This window comes from Lepidochelys olivacea (assembly GCF_965140295.1).
Source record: "Lepidochelys olivacea isolate rLepOli2 genome assembly, chromosome: 1".
Taxonomy (NCBI): Eukaryota; Metazoa; Chordata; order Testudines; family Cheloniidae; genus Lepidochelys; species Lepidochelys olivacea.
The window spans coordinates 247,706,771-247,730,950 of record NC_140411.1 but is presented as its reverse complement, the minus strand read 5'-3'; the positions used below and the strand labels follow the sequence as shown (position 1 = coordinate 247,730,950).

Below are 24,180 nucleotides of genomic sequence, written 5' to 3'. Positions count from 1 at the left end.
TAGAGCAAATTGCTGACTTAAACTGTACTCTGGTCCCGTTTCAGTCATGGAAAACATTTTATATATATTTCCAAAAGAGCATCTTGATTTAAATAAGGTATCTTACTGAATTGCTCCTACGAAGGATGAAGGAGTAAATACCCAAGAGGAAACTAAAATCTTACCATGAAAAAGTCTGTAAAATCAGTGACATAAGAGTTTTTAATGTTAAATGTTTTTGTTTTTTAGTAGTGAAAGTTCTCCCTCAGTGATGAACCTAAATCCTAAAGCATCTGGGAACCTGACTGAACCGTAAAACTCAAACTCAATATGATGGGGACATAAGTGATCAGTTCATGAATGTTTTTTTTTTTTGTTTTTTTCTTTTTTTTTTCTGGGCAGGTGAAGAGAGGAGGAAGGAAAGTTTATTTAAAACTTTAATTGCTTTTAACTTAATGTTCTGTAGGATTCTCTCTTTTAAAACTAGACAGTTAACCACTCAATAAGTAATACCTATTCCTTATATGAGACCATGTCCACTAGGAGACAACAGAAGGCAACAGTGTGTAGAGCTGTAGCCCGCAGACTAGATTTTTAGTTTGTTTTATAGGCCCATAGATAAAATAATTGTACTATCACTTGCTGAGGAGACTGACTTCCTAATAATAATAATAATAAAATTGGAGGTAGTGCTGACAGCTGAAACCATAGTACTACATCCCAGAAAATACTATAACTGTCATAACCATGCCTATCTGCAAGTCTTATCTTAAGAAGCAGTGTTTTATGGAGTGACTGGTGGCAAATCCACAGGAAAAGATTGTGGCTAAGTTTCCATTAAAAGCAGAATTTTCTGCTTTCTAAAATCCATCTCCACCCCTTCTCACGTTCCATTCCACCCCACCCCCCACAAAATCTGCCCACAAAGCTGTGCAAGTCAAGAGCTAGGATAGAATTTATGGGGAAAATTCCAAGTAATTTAAACAGCCTTTTGTGAGATGAAAGCACATTTTAAGTGGTTTTTAATAGCTGGAAACTTTTTTGTGAGATCCTAGAGATAAAAATGACAATTGAGAGAAGACTTCATTTGACTAGTTTAGAGGAGATATAGTACATGGTACTGTAAAGGTCAATAATTCATGTCCTTTGGAACACCCATGGATCACTGGCAGTCCCTACTCAGCTGAACTGGTAGCTTCATTCACAACTTTGGCACAGCTCCCTGCCTGCTTCAAACCTACCAGGGTACATAGGTGCAGAAAGGGGTGCTTGTCTTGAAACTCTTGACAGGAGAATAGTTAACAGTTCAGCTGCCCAAGTTAACAGACTTTCTGTAATTCAGTTAAGTCCCTGTCTGATGTACCAGAGTTGGTTCAGCTGACTGGAGGAAGTGGTTGGAGGAAGGAGGGGAGGGGACAGATGCATAAGCAGTATTGGAGGTTACAGTCAAGGGGACCCTTTTGTAGTGTTCCTGGAACTCAGCTCTCTTAGCCCCGAGTCTTCAGTAACCTCCCTGCTGCAACTGTTGGTGGAGGTGGAGATTCTAAGCAAGATTAGAAGGCAATCATCCTCATCAAATTTGAGATGTGAAGGGCAATGGACCTTCTGAGGCCCTTATCAGAATTCCATAGAGCCCTGCAAATCCACGGATATCTGTGAAGGGCTCTATCCATTTAGACGCTACAAAATCACTAGAGCCTTTTGGATTCTTTTTTTTTTTTTTTAACATTAAAGCAAAGTAAATGTCTTCTCCCTTAGATTACATATTTAATTATTTACGTTAGGTGTTGAATACCCATATTCAGGAAAGATACAAAGAACATAGAGCATTGAGTGCATACATCCTTAACGCTATGTCGTTTCTTTTTAGAATCTGTTCATATTCATAAAGTTTAAGCCATCTCTGGGATTCTGTGTTGGCCCTGGTAAGAATGGAAAAGCAATTTTGCAGCATTTGGTTGGCCTTGGAGAGTAACCATCAGTAATCTAGATGCTTGAAATTTCAGTGAACTTATATCTTTATGGACTTGAAATGCTCAGCGGAATTTCAAGTGGGGGCTAAGAGAACTTTCTGGGAGCAAAAATATGAAATTGGCAGTTAGTCAAGAATGCTGCTGCAGTTGCTGCTGCTTACTCCTGAGGGCATTCTGCGCCAAAAAAAAATAAAAATTATGTGCACAATCTTTTAAAATTCTGCTAATTTTGTGTGTCAAATATCGAGGCTCCATCGTGGCACTGGGGAGCACGGGCTACTGGCTGCACAGAGGTAGATTACTGTGCAGTTCCCCCTGGGACACGGACTCAACAGTGAGGTTGCACCCAACACTGACACAGCACAAGGACTGGGCCTGCCCCAGAAACACCCCAGGCCCTCCCCTCCATGACAGGTGCACCAGGTGTGGACAGGCAGGATCCAAGTGTGGAGGGGCTTAGTGTTGAGGGATCCAGGTGTGGGTTGAGGGGGTTCTGTGTGGGACAATCTGGGTGTGGGCAGCTCAATGGGGGATCCAGGTACAGGGGGGATTCTGGATGCACAAGGGCTTGTTGGGGGGAGGGGGTTCTGGGGGGTCTGAGTGTGGGTGGGTGAGGCTTGGCGGGAGGGTCTGGGGGGGTCTGGATGCACGGGGGTTGGGTGAATGGGGGAGCAGCACCCTGTACTAGGATCCCTCCCCTTGCAGCTGAGGGGCTATGGGTGCAGGAAGCTGGGTAGAGGGGGAGTTTGCAGAGCTTCCTTCAGCTGGGGGTGAAATCTGGGGGTGGGTCTGACCTGGCCCCAGATGCTATGCAAGGGAAGAGGAAATCCTGTCCTCCCCAGTGGAGCGAGGACTAGCAGCTGAGCCCGGCGCAGGGTAGGAGTCACCATCCAGGTCTTCCCTAGTCCCGCCTCCTGCCCCACAGTGATTTACCTCTCTCCCCGCTACCCTGAGCCCCTAAAACATACTGCTGGGGAGGGTCACATGACCACTCTTGTGGCTTCTCTTTGCTTCCCTGTCAGAAAGTCATTTTTATGGGGAGAAACAAAGAAATCTGCAGGGGACATAAATTCTGCACATATGCAGTGGCGCAGAATTCCCCCAGGAGTAACTTCTGATCAGTTCTTTACCAGTACTGACATTGGTTACGAGGGAGCATTCTCTTTCAGGCTTTGATCTACTAATGTAGTTGCACTGAAGTTCCTGGGGGCATGAAAATATAGAACAAAATTTACTATAATAGTTTTGTACTTACCTTTTTAGAAGTGCAAAAATGTTTTTCATGTGTTATGGAAGCATGGCCTTTTGGTTAAGGTATTTGAACTTTTGGTTTAATACATCAATATATCTTAAGATGGTGATATTCTACAAGTACAAGCATTTTCATGTGATATGAAAGTCAAATGTAATCAATAATTAAGTAATAAGTAATCTATCCAAGAGGCAAAACATTTACAGTTCTTTAATGTGCAAAATAAAATACAAAAGAACCTACTGATATTTAGCATGAGATTTGTGAGTGATTCAGTATAAATCTGATAAGACTCGCATAAGGCTTATGGCACTGAGACACTTGTCTCCTGAAGTGCATGGTTTCTGTTCCCTTTCTGCATGGTTTCCGTAAGCCACATGCTTCTGCAAAAGTTAGGGGTGTCTGTTTCTCATAGTCGTAGCCCTTTAGAACTCCTGCATCAGTGGAAACACTCGACTGTGTTTCCATTCAGACTTTTTTCTCAAAAAAGTAGAAATTGATTTGCTCAGTTTGATTTATTACTTGCAGCAAAGTGAGGTGTATTTGGAAAATTTTGAGATTGCAGGTGACAGTGTTCTCAGACATTGCTGTCTCACTAATCATAGTGATTGGCTGCAGTCTATTACAGGCATGATTTTGACAGATTGGGTTCATTAAATGTTTTCACATCAGTTGTCTTTTTGTGATGGTTCAGGCCTGTCTGATATCACCTAAAACACAAGCACTGATAAACCATCAGGAAGTTGCCAAGCTGAACCTGAGGGACAAAAGTAACATTTTCTGTGGGATTAGTGGTAGATAGGGCCAAGAACCCTTCCGAATTGTGTTAACCCTAAAACCTTTAAGGGTCAAAACTCACTAACTCTTGTTTAGTGTTTCTAGCCCCTCTGTTTGCAACTAGTTATGCAATTTGAAAACAGATTTAAGTGGCAAGAATTAGACTTTGTGGTGGGGGACATTTAAATGTATGCAAACTCCTTTCTGTCCATTACAAGAGTAAAAGATAGTTTGAGGGAGAATGCCAGTTTCTCCGGTACAAAACCAAAATGGTGGGTTACCAAAATCACTCCTTTTATTTCTTTAAAATACTGGTTATTTCCCATCAAAACTCTCATAGCTAGCAAAGCATAGCTGGCTAGGAAATACTAATCAGAATAGTAGATACAAATCCCACTGCTTTATGCCAGGCTCCTGAGAATGTTCTAAATTAGTATTTTGATTTGAAAAAGTTGTATCTAAGGGAAAAATAGAACTGTATTTGCCTATTTTAACAAAAGGCAATTGTGGTCTTATACTGTCCAATACCTAAACAATGGATAGTAATATAACTGATGTGAAGTTTTAAAGTAGGAGTGTGAAATGTTGACATTCTGAGGTGCAGAGCACACTTTGGGGGTCAACATACTTGGGTTCCCACAATGAATTAGCACTTTGTCATACCCATTTAGAAGGAAAATTGGGCTGCTGAAGTAATCCTCTTCTTTTGTGGCAAAGCAAGACCTTTCTGCCAGAGCGTGCACCTAACATTAACTGTGAGACTGCATTTTCAAATGAGTTTGAGACATGACCTGAGATATAATTTTAAAAATAACCTTCCGAGCAGTGATACTCAAACCTCAGTGGCTCAGGAGCAAAAATAGCTATCAGTGTTACGCAAAAGAGCCACAGTAGTGTGAATTCATTGTTTAATTTACTATAGTACTATATTTAAACAGTATGATGGGAAACATTTAGTGATTATTTTCATATAGAATATAAATAATACTAAAATACTTGGTCAGTCATTTTGCTGTGAGAATAATTATATATTCTCACAGCAAAATGATAAAATACTACCGGGTCAACTACAGTCAGTTAATAACATAGTAAAAGCATCCTAATTGGTTGTTAATTAAATCAGTGTTTTAATATTATGAGCTACAAAGAGCCACAGGAGACACATTAAAGAGCCACTTGAGGCTCACAAGCCTCAGTCTGGGTATCACTACAACAGAGGGTAATTTTTTTTTGTACTTCGCCTTTGCCAAGACGTGTGCGGTAAATTCTCAAGATTTGCATATAAATAAAGTTACACTAGTCGTGACATGCACACTTAGGAACTCCCTGGCAAGGAAGTTTGGTCTCCCTAATGCTGTTTCTGACTACGTTGACCTATATTTAACAAAAAACCTCTTGTTTTTGGAGGCATAAAAGTTGGCTAATAGCCAATAGGTTTACTTCTCAAAGCTTAGTTTCAAATCCTTGTTGGGTCTCAACTGAAAATTAGTCTGGCCTTTTCCTTCTATGTGGGCATGTGGCTGAATCCCAGTTTCTCAAAGATCTTTCTACTCCAAAAAGTCTTAGGGCTCAAATAATGACAGCTTTGTAAGGTTGAAGTGCCTTGGCAATAATGTATGGATAAGCCTTACACAGTTTCTTGAGTTAATCTTGGTTCAGACCATCTCCGAAAATCCCTTACTTGTGAGCCCTAAACTTGCCCACATGTGGTGTGGTTTTTTTTAAAGCCCTGTTTCTTCAATTGCATGGAATTAGGGTTATACTGAAATACTGTAAATCACCCATGTAATTTCTGTTGAATGCAGAAAGATATTTGATGCAGAAGTAATGTGTGAGTTCAGATCGGAAAATTAAAGGAAAAAATGGACTAAACTGTAGCTCACGAAAGCTTATGCTCAAATAAATTGGTTAGTCTCTAAGGTGCCACTAATACTCCTTTTCTTTTTGCGAATACAGACTAACACGGCTGCTACTCTGAAACCTAAAACTATACTGCAGTTGTTTGGGGAATCAGAACTTGGGCAAAAAAATTGAGGAGAAAAAACAGGGCAGTTTTTGTTTTTGTTTTGATTTTTTTTAAATTAATGGGGAATTAGGAAGCACAATCTGTTAAATGTTTCAGACCTCTGAGCTACTAAAATACAATTAGGGATTGTGGTAGGCACAGTATACGTGTCATGAAAACACTGTGCCTTCCCCAAAAAAGTCTAAGGATGAAATGAGACAGGATTAAATACAGAAAATTCCTCAAGACTTGTTAGACAGTACCTGTTTTTTCTTCCCCACTCCACTTAATCTAACCAGAGGAAAAGATAATTTGTCTGAGGGACTATAACAGCTTCTTCTGAGATTTTAAGTGGTTGATTTTCTTCAGTGCTACTCCATTATTTAACCAGAAGGTGAGGAAGTATCCTCAGACCTTGGGAGTTCCAGCAGATCACGTTTGATGCATTTCATGTAATCTGTCTTGAGACTCCGTACCAAAGTGAGTCTCATGGGGCAACATGTTCTGTTGCTGCCAAGTTAAATCTTTTTTTAATAGAACTGCCATTTAGATTATTACTTAAAAAAAAAATCTTTTTCTCAACAATGTATATTTTTAAAATTAAGGGACATACTTTAAATCTAATGGCTTTTCATAGAGCTCTTAAAAATTCGCAAGTCTGTAATTGTTCTAGATGACTACTAAGGTTATAAAGCCGTTAATAAATGCCAAACAATATTAGTGCTCTAAATAAAAGTTTCCTTCACAGTTAATAAATCACTCTCTGCACTCCAACTCAGAGAGAGTGTGGAAGGAGTATAGCTTTGCAAGTCTGCCTTTCAGCTTGAGGACAGCTCCAGTAGGTAACTCTTGTAGCATCACAGAACACAGCATTGCCCAGATTCCTTTGTCTTTTACGTTCCTGGTATTTACATGTGATTTAGACATGAAAGAAGCCTTGGTAAGAATAACCATTAACATAAGAACGGCCATACTGGGTCAAACCAGAGGTCCATCTAGTCCAGTATCCTGTCTTCTGACAGTGGCCAGTGCCAGGTGCCCCAGAGGGAATGAACAGAACAGGTATTCCCAGCTCATTCCCAGCTTCTGGTAAACAGAGGCTAGGGTCACCATTCTTGCCCATCCTGGCTAATAACCATTGATAGACCTATCCTCCGTGAATTTATCTAGTTCTTTTTTAACCCCGTTATGGTCTTGGCCTTCACAATATCCTCTGGCAAGGAGTTCCACAGATTGACTGTGCGTTGTCTGAAGAAATACTTCCTTTTATTTATTTTAAACAATTAAGGTTTTTGATATAGCTTCTTTCATCCAACTGGATCCTGAACTTTATTTTGTCATTTAAAATTTGATGCATGATGAGGCAGTGGTTTTCCCCAGAAGGAGAAGTCCCAACTCTTGGGGCTTACATTGACCTAATTGTCTGTGTACACACTACAGCTTTGCTCCTGCTGATTGCAAGTGCCCTACTACAGTGACATAGTACCTCCACCAGAGGCATAGGGCTTATGTTGGTGCAGTTAGGATGACAGTGTCCACGTAGACACTGTGTTACTTACACTGACTCTTGGCTGTCATTCTTGTCAATTTAACGGCTCTGTGCTGCAGCCGTGAAAGCCAGGCTATCACCAGGGTGGGTGGGTGGCTCCAGCTAGAGCCTGGCTGCCCACAGGCTCCCCATCCCACTCCATGCTGCCAGCCAGGCTGCTGCCTGGAGGCTCCCCCGGGGATCTGTGCTGCTGTGCATGGAGGCTCACTGTGGGGAGCCCTGATACTGCCCCACCTGATACTGCCCCCCCACCCTGCTCTCAGCTCCCCACAGCCATGCTCCCAGTGGGGAGTTCTGCATCCAGAGTCCAGACAGATCCCAAGCAGCTGCCGGGCTACCGTCAGGGAGCTGAGTGGGAGCAGCCCCCTTCACTGCCCCTCTTAAGTTGTTGGAAGAAAATCTTGACTCTGAATCAAATCTCCGTCTGTTGAGCAGAGAGAGAACATCTGTAATTGGTACAGAAGATCTGAAGGAGAAGACTAACAGAAACTTTGCTGTTTTGTAGTTCCTTTTGGTTAATCTCTAATGTATTCTAGCATTTCAGTTGGGTTTAGTGTGCAGGTGTTGGTGGCTTGTGGTAGACAGAAAGTCAAGCTAGATGATCTGGTGGTCCTTCTAGCCTAAAACTCTGACTCCGCTTGTTCACCTATAACACCTTGTTTTCAGTCTGGAAAGCAAATTAATGCATTCAGAATCCACTTTACTGTTGGAAGCAAATGGCATCCTTTGTGCTCTTTCCATTGTAATAATACTTTTATGCCCACGTACAAAACTAAATGTTTCTGCCCTGAAAACTTATTTTATTGTCTTTTACACTACCTAGGTGCTACATAGTTAGAAACAAGAGCTCAGGACTGGGTCTGGTCTGTAACTTAAAAATTTGGTTTCTTTGCCAAAACTTCTAACCTTCCTGTTCTGAAGAGCATTTAACTGTTTGTTTGAAATCTAAAGCAAAATTGATTCAGAACATTATATGTGCAGGAAACATTTTAGTCAATGTCACTGTCAATGTAGATAGCCATAAAAGCAAACTGCTAAATCTTGCCCAGATGAATTGTGACAAAACTCTCAAATGTATGTAATGAATTGATAGTATTCCAATTCGTACTCAAGTGTAATTTGGTATGGCATCATGAGAATCCTGAAAGTTTACTGCCCTTGAACATATTTAAAAATTCCCTCTTAAACATGCATATGTGCTACCATTTCTGCGCCTAATGCTTCCTTCCAACACGCAAACAGAATGGCTGCAGTCTTGGTAACTGTACTCTTTTTGGGTACAACTACACTGCACTAAAAGACCCATAGCATAACTGCCCTGGGTCAGCTGATTCTGGCTTGCGGGACTTAGGCTTCAGGGCTATAAAATTGCAGTATAGACATTTTGGGCTTTGGGCTGGATCCCACACTATGAGATCCTTCGCCCTCGCAAGGTCTCAGAGCCTGATCTGCAGTCCGAGCCCAAGCGTCTACACTGCAGATTTTAGCAGTGAGCCCAAGTCAGCTGACCCAGGCTCTGAGACTCTCTGCCATGTGTTGTTTTTTTCACAGTGTAGACATACCCTTTGTTCCTGTACCCAATAGTGCTTTCCCATGTGCTGGGGGCAGCAAAGGCATTATCTTCAGCTGTTGTGCATTGAGTACAAAACAGATTAATCTCTCCTGCAAGCAGCCCTCTCCATAGTCACGGCAGAAAAGTAACACAAACAATAGGAATGGAGACTGAAGATGCTACTGAGTCTGGAAGTACACTAGTCCCTCCCAGTCAGTGTGGAGGCATATTAAAATGGTATGGGAACATTTCCATTTTTGCTGACTATGCTCTATCTTCTCTGTGTATAGAAAATTTCAGTCTCTAGTCCCATCAGTAAGAGTACTTGTAGAAGAGTGTCAGTCTTTATTAGAAAAAGGTATTCTCTGAGGGATTTATTTTGCACTTTTCATAACTTGTGTTTTTCAAGTTGTCATAACTTGAAATGCCATCAAATCATATTCAGTTCAAATTTAATTAGCCTTAAAATAAAATGTCTGTTTTCATATTTGTACTTCCAGAAACTCCAACCTAGATTTGTCTAAGACAGTACACTTTTCAGGTGACAAAGTTCATGTAGATTTGTAGGGATTCATATTATAAACTCCACAAAGGATTCAGGTAGTCCTACAGAACCTTTCAGATACTATCCAGTCCTGAAAACTTCACTGTCGGAATCTAATTCTGTCTGTTGACTACACTTTACTTTGCTCCGGTTTTATTGTTCTACGTAAATATAATTAGTTTTGGTACAGAAGTGCAGTTGCTTTGTAAAGTATAAAGGACAAGTGCATTTGGTCTTACTATTGCTTTAACGACTCCATTCTTGTTTTATTCTTACATTTAATAGGCACATTTTCCAGCTGTTGTACAATTAAGGGGCTCATGGTGTTAAAAACAGTATTATCTTTCAATGCCACCTGCTGCCGTTTCCTCAAAGTGGAGCTGAACTACAGCAATACCCTTAGTTGTTGAATATTGTAACTTTGGAGTAAAATTACTCCTTATCTACTAATTACTTCCACTGCTAAAACCAGACTATATACAGAGCCTGGATAGTGTAAAGAATCTTAGCACTTTACTGACTTCCAAAATGTATGTGTATTTTTGAAGATTTGTCATGTTCATCTTCCCTAGAAGTGTGTTCTTGGCTTGATTGAGGTGGTGTGAAGTATTTGCTGAACGGCAAATTACTATGAACTTCCTCAGTCCAATATCTCGGAAAAGCGTGTCATAAGTGTTTTCAAAAAGCAATCCATTTGGCTCTCAGCTTTTGCAGCATGTCTGTCCCCATGTGTTGGAAAGTAGCAGAATGTATGCAGACCTTGCCTTAATTACCATTTGGGCTTGACACCAGGAAAATCAGTTTCTCTAACTTATAATTCAGTGCATCTCACTACATTGGGCACACCTAAACTTTTACCATTCTGAGTGTTTCTGGTGGCGTTCCCCAGTAGTGACACAACTTTCACTAGACCTAGAATCTTTCAAAATGACATTAACTTTGCCCATTGTGTTGGCACCTAGCCCAGTGGGGTCTCTGGGTGCTACAAGATAAAGATAACTTCTTATAGGCTGGGTTAACATGAGTAAATATGGGGGAAGCTTCATTTCTTGGAAGACAGGATTAGGAAGGTAAATAGATCAGCGGGCTGAAAACAGAATGTTTGTGCTAACTATGATCGGTGAATAGCTAAGGGACACATCAGAGCTAAGATAAAGAAAGAAAACACCCAGTGGGACAATCAGGTAATGATTGAAATAAGTTGGGAACATAAAGATGAGGTAAAGGGTAAATTATATACGGACAGTGTTGTGGACAGAGCATGCTGTTTAGGGATTGGTTTCTGTGAAGTAACCAAGCCAATCCCATAACATGTAATACAATGTATAGTACATGCAATGTAATGTGTAAGTGTGTATATAAAAAGAGATTTGCTGTGTAATTTTGGGTGTGTGGTACACCCTACAGCCACCCCCTATGCTTGAGTCTGATCAACTCAGCGTTACAGTGCTGTATGCCAAATAAACTAACTTGAGTTGTGGAACTGGAGTCCAACCGAGTTCATGGGGATCTGAGTGGAAGAGGTCTTTGGGGAACCCCAACACTTCTGTGGTACACAGTAGATGCATTTTGTTGCCCTAAGGGGCATGTGGTGCACATCTTTGGGTGGCACAAGCACACTGATCTTACAGATGCTTTCTTTGGTTAATGCTGCTAGCATGTTAGAGTAGAAAGGTGAGGAATGAATGTCTTTCTCAAAGAGGAAAGAGTGAAGTAGACCAAAGGGCAGAAAAGCTGGCTTAACACTTTTAATCTGTTCACTTCAGATGGGGAAATAAATGAAAACTGTAGAATCACCTTGCCCACACTTTGAAAATGCCTTGTGGTTTTGAAAATTGAAAACTTGGGTTTTTTAGGCATTTTGACCTAAACTTATGACTGTTTTTTGCATTGTGCAGAAATGCACGACTGGTCTCTCCACTTGAAGGAAAGATTCCTTTCTTATAAACCAGAGCACTTATTTTGAGGAAACTTAGTCCTTTGTTAGACTGTAATATCATAGGTAAAATGTAGTGGGTTTTATCCTACATGTGATTAAACAATTTTATAACTCACACTTTAGATAAACTTATCTAGGTTAGCTTTTTTGTAGTATTGAAGTAGTGTACTATAGCAAATGCAAAATTAATTTTACTAAATTATGCTTATATTTACTAACAGTTTTAATAACTTGTTTAGAATTTATAATAAACACTGATCAGATTCTCTCAATCATTTGAACACACCAGTATTTTTTTTTTTAATAGGCCAATAGGGATATCTCTGGTTAATCCTTTACCTAATTAACAGTCAGCTTGCAAGCTCTTACAGCATGTCATCTTGGGAACATAATAATCAGGGTTCAGACTCAGGCAGAACAGAATGTCTTAATGGCACTAAAAGATGACCTTATAGCCATGGACGTAGGCAGAATTTCCATGCTCATACTGCTCGACCTCTGACAGAGTAAACACCAAGGTATTGCTAACCCAGCTACCTGATGTAGCACAGCACTGCAGTGGCTCCAGTAGTTCCTCTCCCAGGAGAACTAAGTGACGAAGGGTAACTGCTTCAAATGCACTTACTTGAGGAGTCCCAGAGGGATTCATGCCATCCCCCATTGTTTAATATCACATGGGAGATGCCACATACTCAGCTTCCAGCAACATGACATGACACTCAAGTGTGCTTCATTCACCACTCATGCAGCCCCTGCCACAGCTAAGATGTCACAGGGCCTACTAGGGATCACTGTTTGGATGAAAAGTAGCTGGTTCAAGTTGCACTAAGGCAACAGCATTATTGCTGGTTAGATGGGAAGAATTATCTGAAGAACTAGCAAATATAGTCCCCACCTTCCATTTAAGGCATGCAGCATCATTGATCAAACTGGTGCAAAATGTCATAGAGGACCCAGACGTCTCACTAAGCTTTCATGACCAGGTGGTGTTGGTGATTTAAAAAAAATAAAACAAAGCCTTTCAACTCCAGCTCACTAGGAAATTTGTACAGCTCAGAGGAAGGGGCCTGCCCATGCTGTTACAGTACTCCAATTACAATTGGTAGGGAAAGTTTACATTGAATATATGGACATTGCTTTAAAAATGAAGTACAAGAATGTACAAATGTTAACTGTGCTGCCTGTCCTGCAGACATAGTGAGTGTTGTCCAAATACTAAACCTCAAACTCAGGTTCCACCATATGTAGTTTGCTGAAGGTTACATAGCAATTTAGTGTCAGAATCAGAGTTAGAACTCAAGTTCTTGGCCCCTATCCTCAGGGTAAACCTTTTGAACAGTTCCTCGTCTACTGGAAATAAGTATTGAATTTCCAAAGGAGACCAATTAATCTAGCACTCATTTCTCTATTTGGGATTTTGCATCAAGTTGGTGATACTGGAAATAGGGCTAATAAGTGCCTTTTTAGGAGAAATCCTACATTGTAGACCACTAAGTAATATGTGAGCAGTTATCTCCCTATCTTGAGATTAGACTTGGGTTTGTTTTGGGTTATGTTTTTTTTTTTTTTTGAGGGGGGGGTGGGAGAAGAGAAGTTACCATTTAGTGGGGTAGTTTAAAGAAACATTTACATTGAAGGCCTTCAGGAGTTTGCTTTCAAGTGCAGTATGTTCCTAATTCTTAATCATGTAAGTGTGGGCTTGTGTGAAACTTATAACATGGTTTCATTTTAGCAAGAGCCTTATTTTATGTTCTCACTTAGAGATATTTATATCCTTGGTATGAGATTGATTTAAATCAATTTTGCAAAAAGTCAACCTAATTTGAAATTGTGTGCTATTGCAGTTTTAGATTAAAATATATGAGCTAAATTGAAAATGCTGTTTAAAATGCTACCAGTCTTAAGTGAGAGTATTTTATATGAATTTCACAAACCTGCTGAATGTAAAACAAAACAAAAACAAACTATTAACACGTGTTTACAATGATTCTATTCAATTGAGGGTTACCAGGAAAAAATGTACGCTCAAAATTAAATTACTTTAGCGAGAACTATGAAGTATAGAGATGTAATACACTAAAGTTGAAATTTGTGTAAATTGCAATCAAATATATCAACAGAACAATACTAGTGTTGTAATGCAACATTTTCAACTATAATTTGAGAGCAAGAATAAGAGTCTCATTATCCAATTTTACAATTACGGTAGGGTGACCATATGTCCCATTTTGGCTGGGATGGTCCCTTTTTTTTTTTTTTTTAAGCCCTGTCCCAGCTATCCTGACTTTATTGGCAAAAGTGGGCATTTGTCTCATCTGCTCTTGCCAACTTGAGTAGCTGGCAAGAGCAAAAGGGACAAATGCCCACTTTTGTCAAAAAAAAAAAAGTGGGATGTGGTGCGGAGGTGCATGCAGGGGGTGAGCGGAGATGCCAGACCTACACAGGATGGGGAGGCAGAGCTTTGGTGTGTGTGTGGAGGGGGTGGGGGGGCAGAAGAGGGGTTCCAGTGCATGGGCGGCAGGTTAGGGTTCGAGTGACCAGCAACAGTCTCACCGGGCGGGAGTGAAGTGGTAGAAATATGTACATAGAGTTCATAATCTTACATAGAATTAATAATCATACAGATTCCCAAATTATCACAGGTAGCCTAACGACAAAGGATGTTAACGGGGCCCTGGGACTTGTCTCTATTGGTATTGATGAATATTAAGTGTGAAATTTAATTTTAGGTTTTATGTATGGATTTAGTCTACTAAAAAAGAGGAACAACTAAATGTTTCCAAGTGCATAATAGCTTCTCTATGATACAGCTAAAGCAATTATTCTGTATTCTTCTACACTTTTCTTCCATCAGTATAGTCTTAGTATTAAATTTTAAAAAGTATATTCTTTAAATTTAAGGATGAGGGTAGTAAATAGAATTAAAGATGGAAAAGTTCTGGTAGTCTCTGAAATCCTTTTATTTCCAGAGTAATTCTATTCACTGAGCATACTTCCTGGCGCCTTGTCCAATCTAACCTTGTTACTACCAATGGGTCTTCCTCCTCTTCCCAGGGAGTCTTTTGCACAGTCTCATACTTCATTTTTAGGCAGTGTCTTTCCTGAATAGCTTTTCCTTTCATCCCATTAGTTCTTTTACTCCCCCTCCACTTCCTTTTGTATTTCCACCATTAATCTGCACACTTACTATGTCCTCTTAGTATTTTAGCTAAGCTACCCATAATTTGTCCTTCGTCTCCACTTTCATGCGCAATGTGACTACACAAAATGCAAAGTAAGTATAATTAACCGCACAAGGTGCAAGGCAATGGAGATGGGTCCATTACACTTCTAACTTTTCTGTTATCTCTACTTCCAGATCTGATATTTTTGTTCTCTTTTGAGCTTCCTCTAATATCTTTTTGGTCCTAGTGTCTCTAGATGTACACACTATTGCAAGTGTAGTTGAACCTGATATGTAAAGAAAAGGTGCTGTTGCTTTCCTTCTTGGAAAGATGTTGCTTTTGGTTATTCCATTTTATTCTACTAATTTTATGGCTTCACACTTTTAGAATGCCATTTTAAAAAGTCTATAAACAAACATATCTTCCATACTTCTTAACCTCATCCCCCCCCCCCACCTCCTTCACCACCAAACTATAGAGTGATCACCTACTGCCATGACATGACATAAGGGAAGGAAAATTGGACAATTTTGTAAAGAAAAGGGGTGGGGGGGGGGAGTGAGACGAGTAAGTAACATTGAATTGCAATGTGGAACAGCCTATTCATATTCCTGTAGTTTAGGACTGACCAGATGAAGACTCTGTAGTGTGCTAGGTTTGGGTCTTGTACATCAAAACCATTTAGTGCCGTTCATTATCTTTGTTTCCATTTCCTAGAATATTGTGGAAGGCTGGGTAGTAAAGCCACTATCATCCAAATTTCAGTACTTAATTTTACGTTATTTAAATAGTAAGCTGCACTGGGTCTTGTAAAATTCATTTGGCCATCATTAATGACCTAATATATCGAAATTAGGACAACGTTTGGTGAGCAGGCTATTGAGAATTTTGATGTGATGGTGGACGGTATTATTCCTTACTAACTTTTGTCATGTTTAATTGATTCCCCCTCATTGTGTCTTAGTAGGCTTTTTTGAAGTTATTTGTATTGTTTTTGAGAATATAGGAGAACATTACTAATTTATAGAAATGGGGGAACTATAGTGACTTATTGAACTTCGCATCATAGCAAGTATGTGAACAAATAAAAAAACCCACTATTTTTCATCCAGTTTCTGATATCTAATGGGCTATGCTAATAAATAGTATGTACTATAATTCATAAAATAGTTTTAATGTGACCTTTCTGCAGCACTCTGTACCATTCAAAGTGGAGTGGCAACCATTTTTGTGTATTAGCTCAACTTCAAAACCAAAAGATTGAATATATTTAGCTATGAAACTAAGTAGCTTGTGGTTTCTGAGAAATATACAGCATGTAAAGGAAATTTGTGAGCAATTTAGTGAGTTCAAAATAGTTCTCCAGTGTGAGTAATGACTAGTGTGCCAGAACCCCTTCACAAGAAACTGCCGATATACCAAGATGCAAACTCCTTTATTAAGTGACACATCTTCTCATGTTTTTACAGGGTGCTGATAAGTCTGTGAAAGGCCCAGATGGACTAACTGCCTTTGAAGCCACTGACAACCAGGCAATCAAAGCTCTTCTTCAGTGATGGATGGACTGATATAACTAATGTCTTTTCTGTGGCCTCACACTGCTGCCTGTCTGTCACTCTTTGTATCTTCCAGCTTCTTCAGCTAAATACTTTGGGGGGAGGGAATTCTCAATGAATCAAACTAACTAGGGGTCTCGATCAAAACGATAATCTGTTTGGAGAGAATGGAAATCTGTATAATCAGTGTCCTTCAGGGTTTGTTTCATGCACAATCTTTTTTCCATTTCTAGTGAAAACAAACTTCTTCTGCAGGAGGGAGAAAGAACATGCACTTAATTGGGTTGTAGGCCTCCCTGATTAGTTCTATTAAGTTTTGTGTTGAAAGATCAATTTAGACAAAAGTACTGTATTAAGTACTCTAAAACGCTAACTAAGAGGCAGTAGTCCAATGTTGTTAGTGTCGGCCATGATATAAAATGTAGTAATTGAGGCAGTTGGGTTGCTTATCTCTTGATAGCTATATCCTTCTGCTTTAAAGCATATGTTGAAATACTGAAGACTTCTGATACTAGTTAAAGGAGCTATCTCCACCTTGACTAATCAGATGCCACACTAACCTTTTTGGACTCCTTGTAAATCAGGAAAGACCGGTTTAGGCAAGACCTTCTTATATTAAGAACTCTGTAATCCCAAAGGCCTGCCAAGGTACCTTGGGAAGATTGAACTTCAGGATTTCCCTCCCCCACCCCCAATGTGTTCTAGTCCAGAACTGACCAATCTGACTTACAATATTTTGGGGTCTGATAAGAGATGTCACTGCAATTTACCCTTTTGGATTATCAGTTGGAATTTCCTCATTTACCATGTCAATGTAAACGATATAGGCACATATGGTGAAAGCTCCAGGCCCTCTGGTACCCAAGAAGAATTTCTCTGCTACCTTAAATGATTTAAATTTAGTGCTGCTGGTAATTATTTAGATGTTCTCACTAGAAATTAATATCAAAATGTTTTTTGCTATAGTTCCAAAAAAAATAGTTCTGTGAAGAGCTTTTCTATATTCTACTGTCAGGAAAAGGAAGACTTAAATACAGTTTCACTGAAATCTGTAACTACCACAAGAGGAAAGGTAAGATTTTTTTTTTAGTGAATTTCCTACTATTCCTCATCAACTGTCTGAAAAGGCACTCTTTTAATGTCATGACTTCATTGAGAGCAACGGGCTTCTTCTGAAGCTCCTGCTATGTTCCTACAGCACATATGATCCTGCAAATATATTTAAATTTCATCTGGAAGTTAATGTACTAGTAAATATTACAGCAGTAGAACTGATAACTAATTGAAGCAGATTTAAGATTGTAACAAGGGATTCCCACCCAATTCCTCCCACGAAAGTCTGAGCTTTTGATTTTCATCTTTAGTTTGCATTAGACACATACCAGCTCACCCAAACAATTCACAGTACCTTTTTTTTTAAAGGCATACATTATATAAAAGAATATATTTACCTTTGGGATGTCAGTATATGCTGCTTTCAGGTATTATGGTAACATGCAAAAAATGTGCATCATGTTTAATGCAGAGTATGTTTAAACAAAACAAGGAAATCTTATTTTGATTTCCCGTGTCTGGAATTGAGGTGATGTCTGGAGGGTGAGCAATACAATATTTGGGGATTGCCATCCAGATAAATATATACTAAGACATTTTGGGGACATATTTTAACCATGTTGCATAAAATTGAATGTACTTCAATTATAAACAACCCTGTATTTAGAATGTAAAATGATAACAAACTGAGTTATACATATGCAGCATCCCCACAGGATAAAAAAAATCAGGAATACAGTCATTCTGGCCAATGAGAAACTGTAGTGAGCCATTATTGATGGGTTTCTTGGATTTATGGGAGGTATGGATGGCAAAGAAGAGTGGAAAGATTAGAAATGTTTTAAAAACTGTAATCCATCACTGAGTAACTGATAAATGAATGAGCACACTTGACTAGCTGTTCTTTATTAAGCCTTTTAAAATAAAGAACTCTGTAATCTATCTCTAATCAATGCTGGACTATCATCTCATTACGATAGTGTAGACTCTTAATACAAATTCTGACTTTCTGTAAGATATCACTGAAGTAATTATTTCTATATTGGCATAAACTAGTCTCTACTTATGCTATTAAAATACTAGTCCAAATTGCAGTTTTCTGAAATCTTTTTTTTAAAATTTCAAGTTTGTAGCGAGTAGTGTCAACAAATTGTGTATCTGGTCATAACATTACCTCGTATTGTCCTTTTCTCTTTGCCTTGGCCTCCCCGTATTGTCCTTTTCTCTTTGCCTTGGCCTCCCCGCATTGCGCCCCCCCCCCCACCTCCGATCAAGTGATCATAATTGTAGTACTGGATCATTTGAACCTTCTTTGTACTAGTTCTTCTGGTGATACAGTAGAGGCTATTTAGCCTTAATTTCCTGCAATTATGAAAACACTTGAATTTTTCTTGACCTATTTCATGTGGAAAAAAAAACTGCAAACACTCTCTAACAAGACAAGTGTGTGTTTAATTTGACTATAATATGAATCCAAGCCACTTTTGCCAGAATAGATAAAGGATGATACTTAAATGTATGTTTTTACTAAAGAAGAAAAACTTGTTTGCTTTTTGCACTACATGAAGGGTTGTCATTTTTGTCCACGTTTTAAGAAATATTAAACACTTTTGTCCATGCACAAAACAGAAATATTATAGGTTTGCTCATTCACTTCCTTTTCATCACATTTATGTGAGAAATTGCCTGGCTACTTGTTTCTAACTAGCCCTTCGATGGGTGAAATTGTCAAACTGTAAATTCTTTTACACACAGGAAACTGTAGAATAGTCAAACACAAAGGCTTAGATATCATGTCAAAGCCAACTGGAAGTGCATACTTTTGGAAATCCACTTAATTTTTATTGCTCTCCCTTTCAGTTTGCGTTGAATGTTTTAGAACTAAAATGTATCTTGGTTTTTACATCTTCTGCTCCTCTTCCTTATTTAAAATAAATGCTTGAGACTTAAATGGAGCTTCCTCCTCCTTTAATACAATATTCAATGCATTAATTTGTCTGTAGAAGAGGCTGGTAAGAGTGGAGTGTCCTAGTTCAAGCAATTGCAGTGTTGCATGCAAAATTTCAAAATGAACTGTCTTAATTATATTTTGTAAATGAAGAAACAATCATATCTTTCTACGTAGTGATGGAAGAAAATTAATGCTTTGTGCATTTTGATATTTGACTTCCTCTTTTCACCAATGTAGTTATTTTGACACAGTTGGGTTTATCGTTATCATAGTTCATGGACATCAGAATGCTCAATGATACTGTATTTTTAAGTTTGTTGCAAGAATGAATGAATGAAATAAACTTGAATTGTGCTACAGAAGAATCTGCAGCTTTATTTCCCTACACGCTCTTCCTAGGTGTATTTTTTGTTAATCTCTACTCATACCTACATAGCTGTTTAGCTCTAGTAGTTCAGTTTAACTGGCACTGTGCAGAGTAACTTCAGCTATATTAATACAAATGTGGACAAATCTGAAGGTTGGTTTACATGAATGCTGTAAATCGATCTAAGTTATACTAGTTGATGTAACTTAGGTCTTTTTACAGTGGTGTCTACGCCACATTCTGTCAATGGAAGACACTCTCCCATCAACACAGCTGCCGCCTCTCGAGGATGTGGAGTACAGACATCCACAGGAGAGCGCTCTCCCATCAGCTTAGCATCTTCACCAGACCTGCTAAATCAACACCACTATGTTGATCACAGCAGTGCCAATTTAACTGCTAGTGTAGACATGGCCTGAGAAACCAGTTTTGTTCTTGAGTGGCCACTAGTCTTAAAATTCGCTACGTTATGATTTACAGCACACACATGCTGTCTCTTCTCCTACCCCTCACCTTTCTCTCCCCAAACCACCACCTCATAACCACCCCCACCCCATCCAGAAAAAAAAATTTGGGACTGAATGAGCATGGAGACTTGCATGGAGACTTTCACTGGTCAATAAACAATTCGTCATATTGAGATTTGCTGCTTTAACAGAATGCTTGCATTTGCACTGGCTTCATCTTATTTGCCTGAAATGCAGATAGACTCCACTTCATGTTTTGTGACCACTCAGACCTTCAGAGATTAAAAGGAATATTAATAAATACAGGAAACCAGAGACTGATATGGAAACAAAGTGCAAGTGTACTTTCCAAACTACAGCAGACCCTAGCTAGAGCACAGATTCGCATATAGCGCGGTCGCTGTGATGGATCCCAAATTTAAATATTTAAATTGGGATCCATGGTAACGCAGTCCCTGCTATAACGCAGTTAACGCGGTACCACACATGGATCCCGAATGCTGCGTTCTAGCGCTGGTCCGGTGTATATCAATGCCCACTTTGAAAGAAATGTTTTATTAATCCTTTGCTCCCAGAGCCTGTACTTTCCCTGTTAGATAGTAATGCATGGTGCTAAAGGCTTGCTGTCCCTAAAATCAGTTTACTGTAATTGCCTTCTAGAGTTGATTAAAAGGACCTTGGAGAAAAACAAACTTTTCCTGACTCTGTGCCTCAGTTGTCCTTCAAAAGTAATGCAGTTCCTTCCTTCCTCAACTTTGCTGTCCAGAACAGTTGAGTGAAGAGCTTATTTACAGTAGTAGGTATAGCTGGAGTGTATGTAGATGTTGTATATAACTTCACATTTTGTATTGATTTCTGTATCTATATAAGAAAGCACAGATAACACAAATTTTAATAGTTAATACTATTCCTTGTAGCAGGAGAAATCTAGGTCTCATTTAAATTTTGTCCAAAACAAATTCAGTTTTTAAATGCATGTACAGTATTTTAAAAAATAATTTACGGTACAGAGTAGTCGTTTTTATAATGAAATGGAATATTGTTATAAAAATTATAAGGGACAAACTAGGATTCCAAAATGAGAAGCTTCACTTAAAGACTTGGGTTTTTTCCTGTAGTTTTCAATTTTGAAATCATTAACTTATCTGCTAATGCTGTATGTACAGCCTGCTTCTTAAAAAGTGGTAAATACATGTGGGAAACATTCACCACACATTAGCATTCCAAAGCAGTTCAAATGGTGCCACTGCCAGTGACCATTCATAATTGTATGGGTATGTTTTCAGTCATTTGACATTCAGATGTTTATAAGATAACTTGCAGAAACTTAACCCACGTCAGCCTTTCTTCACCTGGCTGAGGAAGACAGAAGCTCATTTTCTGAATAAACATACATGTGTTATCCTCTTTGGATGTACTCCAAAGTGTATTTTTATGCTGGTAACTAATATCTTGAAAGGGCCCTGTTACTGGAAGTTAATTTTAACAAATAGTGCCAGTCAACCCAAAGTGCTTTTCTACTCTACACCAGCAAAATACAGCCACCTTTGGGGAGGACAGCAGCCAAGTTACTGGCCCACATTTTTTGGCAGGGTTTCTCAACCTTTTTCTTTGAGGCCCCCCCCCCAACATGCTATTTAAAAACTCCATGGCCCAGCTGTGCCACAATTATATACAGAAAAATAGAAGTCAGGGCCAGTGTTAGGGGGTAGCAAGTAGGGCAATTTCCTGGGGCCTCATGCCACAGGGGCCCCGTGAAGCTACATTGCTCAGGTTTCAGCTGCAGCCCTGGACGTTTCAGCTCCATGCGATACAGTTTTAGCTTTCTGCCCTGGGCCCCAGTGAGTCTAACACTGGCCCTGCTTGGCAGCCCCCCTGAAACATGCTCATGCCCCCCTGCCCCTCCCCATCGGCCCCACACCCCTGGTTGAGAACCACTTATATGGCACGATGTGAGGAAGGAGAGAATTTGTACAAGGGCATTTTTAACTTCTAAAAACACTACTTTTCCTCAATACTCTTGCACTAATAGTAAGATATTTCAGATTAACGTTATTGCTTTTCCTTCAACAGCTTTTTTCCTTGAACAAAGTATTGGGTACAGTGAATGCAGATGGATGGATAACAAGTGTCTGGCATGGGGTTGAAGGCAGGGAGGAATTAGTTTTGTACACAATCCACATCTGGAAGGCCACTGAGGCTAAAAGTTAGATGTGGATTGTGTACAAAACTAATTCCTCCCTGCCTTCAACCCCATGCCAGACACTTGTTATCCATCCATCTGCATTCACTGTACCCAATACTTTGTTCAAGGAAAAAAGCTGTTGAAGGAAAAGCAATAACGTTAATCTGAAATATCTTACTATTAGTGCAAGAGTATTGAGGAAAAGTAGTGTTTTTAGAAGTTAAAAATGCCCTTGTACAAATTCTCTCCTTCCTCACATCGTGCCATATAAGTGGTTCTCAACCAGGGGTGTGGGGCCGATGGGGAGGGGCAGGGGGCCATAGATTGCTTATAAAGGGATATATTACTCACTTTCATAGCCAAATTTACCTCAGATCTTGAGTTAAAAAAGAAGCCCCATGGTGGTCATGTGGATTTAAGAATAAAATATGTTATTAAGGAGGAAAGTAGTTCTTAGAGCAATATCACTGTGCGTCCTTCACTTGTAGGTGTGGCAGTGTCCCCTGCACCTGGGACAGGAGGTCTTCATCAGCAGTGCCCACCTCACAGCATGTGTACCCCACCCCTCTCGCACTGTGAGTGGGACATATATAATGCTGTGCGGTCTGACCGCCCCCACTTCCTTCTCTACTGCCTTTGGTCTGGGACAGAATCCGCAGCAGAGCCCACTTCTATTCCTTTACTAGATAGTGCCTTACCTGTTAGTGTAGTGTGGTTAGTATTTTCTTCTTTGTTATCTATATATATGTGTGTGTGTGTATGTACATATACAATTTTTTTCGTATAAAATCTTTTTAACTTTACCTTCAGTTATTTCATAGGTTAGGTTTCCATTTCCCACGCTTCTTGTTCAGGAAGCTTTTTCTTTCACATTTATGCCTGGATCCCCTGGGTTTAAGAGGTGTGTTTCTTGCAGGGCCACCTTCCTGGTAATGGAGGCCACCCACAGTGCATTTGCTGTGTGGGAGAGGAACATGTCCCACAAAAGTGTTCCCACTGCCTCGGCCTGAAACCCAAAGCCAGAAAAGACAGACATTAGATTAAAACTTCTCCTCAGGGAGAAATCGCTGTGAGCAACAATGGACCTGGGCCTGGACTTCCCTAGAGAGGCCCTCACGCTCTGCAAGTCATCTGCCAATCCTCACTCTCAACATCCCTCGAAGAGAGAGTCTTTTCTTCCTCACTCAGATGAAAAGAAACAGGCTCCCTCCTCACACTGAGGCACAGAACACCATCCCTGGGTTGGGCTGTTGCATCATCTGACAGGACATAGCTCTAGGGCCCATCCGAGTACCTCCAGTACCAACATGAAGAAACTCTAAATCTCCTAACTGGGCAGATCTACAGCCATCAGCACTGTTTCCCAGCTCTGGGAAACAAGACAGGCTTACTTCAGGAACTGTGGCACCAAACAAAGTACTGCCCTGGCGCCCTTTCCAAAACTGTCATTACTGCACGCATCCAATGAAGTGAGCTGTAGCTCATGAAAGATTATGCTCAAATCAATGTGTTAGTCTCTAAGGTGCTACAAGTCCTCCTTTTCTTATTACTGGCCAAGTTATCTGCAAGTGTCTTGTGCCATCTACAGCCACTTAAGGGAAATATACCTTCCCTTCGATACCGAGTCATACACTGGCACTGATGATGCTTTTTCCACCTCCACAAGACCTTAGATACCCTAAAGACCTGTTGGTATCTGACACTTCTGAGTCTCCTCTTCTTTGACATGACCTCCCCACGCTTTCACCCTCTTCTCTGGACTCTCAACACTCCTCCCTTTCTCCAGCAAGGATGGCTCCTCCCTTCCCAAGCAATGAGGAGGAAAAGGAGGGCTCTATTGCTCTCTCATCCACCAGACAAGTCACAC

General features: G+C 39.8%; 1 protein-coding gene across 1 annotated transcript in view; it reads left to right on the top strand.

The window, feature by feature from the left end:
• Positions 1-19,294, top strand: part of MTPN (myotrophin) — a 54,222-nt gene extending 34,928 nt beyond the window's left edge. Inside the window, exon 4 of the mRNA XM_084635916.1 lies at positions 16,204-19,294. Coding sequence (XP_084492042.1) covers positions 16,204-16,290 — 87 coding nt within the window. The 3' untranslated portion in view covers positions 16,291-19,294. The remainder of the gene's footprint in view (positions 1-16,203) is intronic.
• Positions 19,295-24,180: the final 4,886 nt, after the last annotated feature.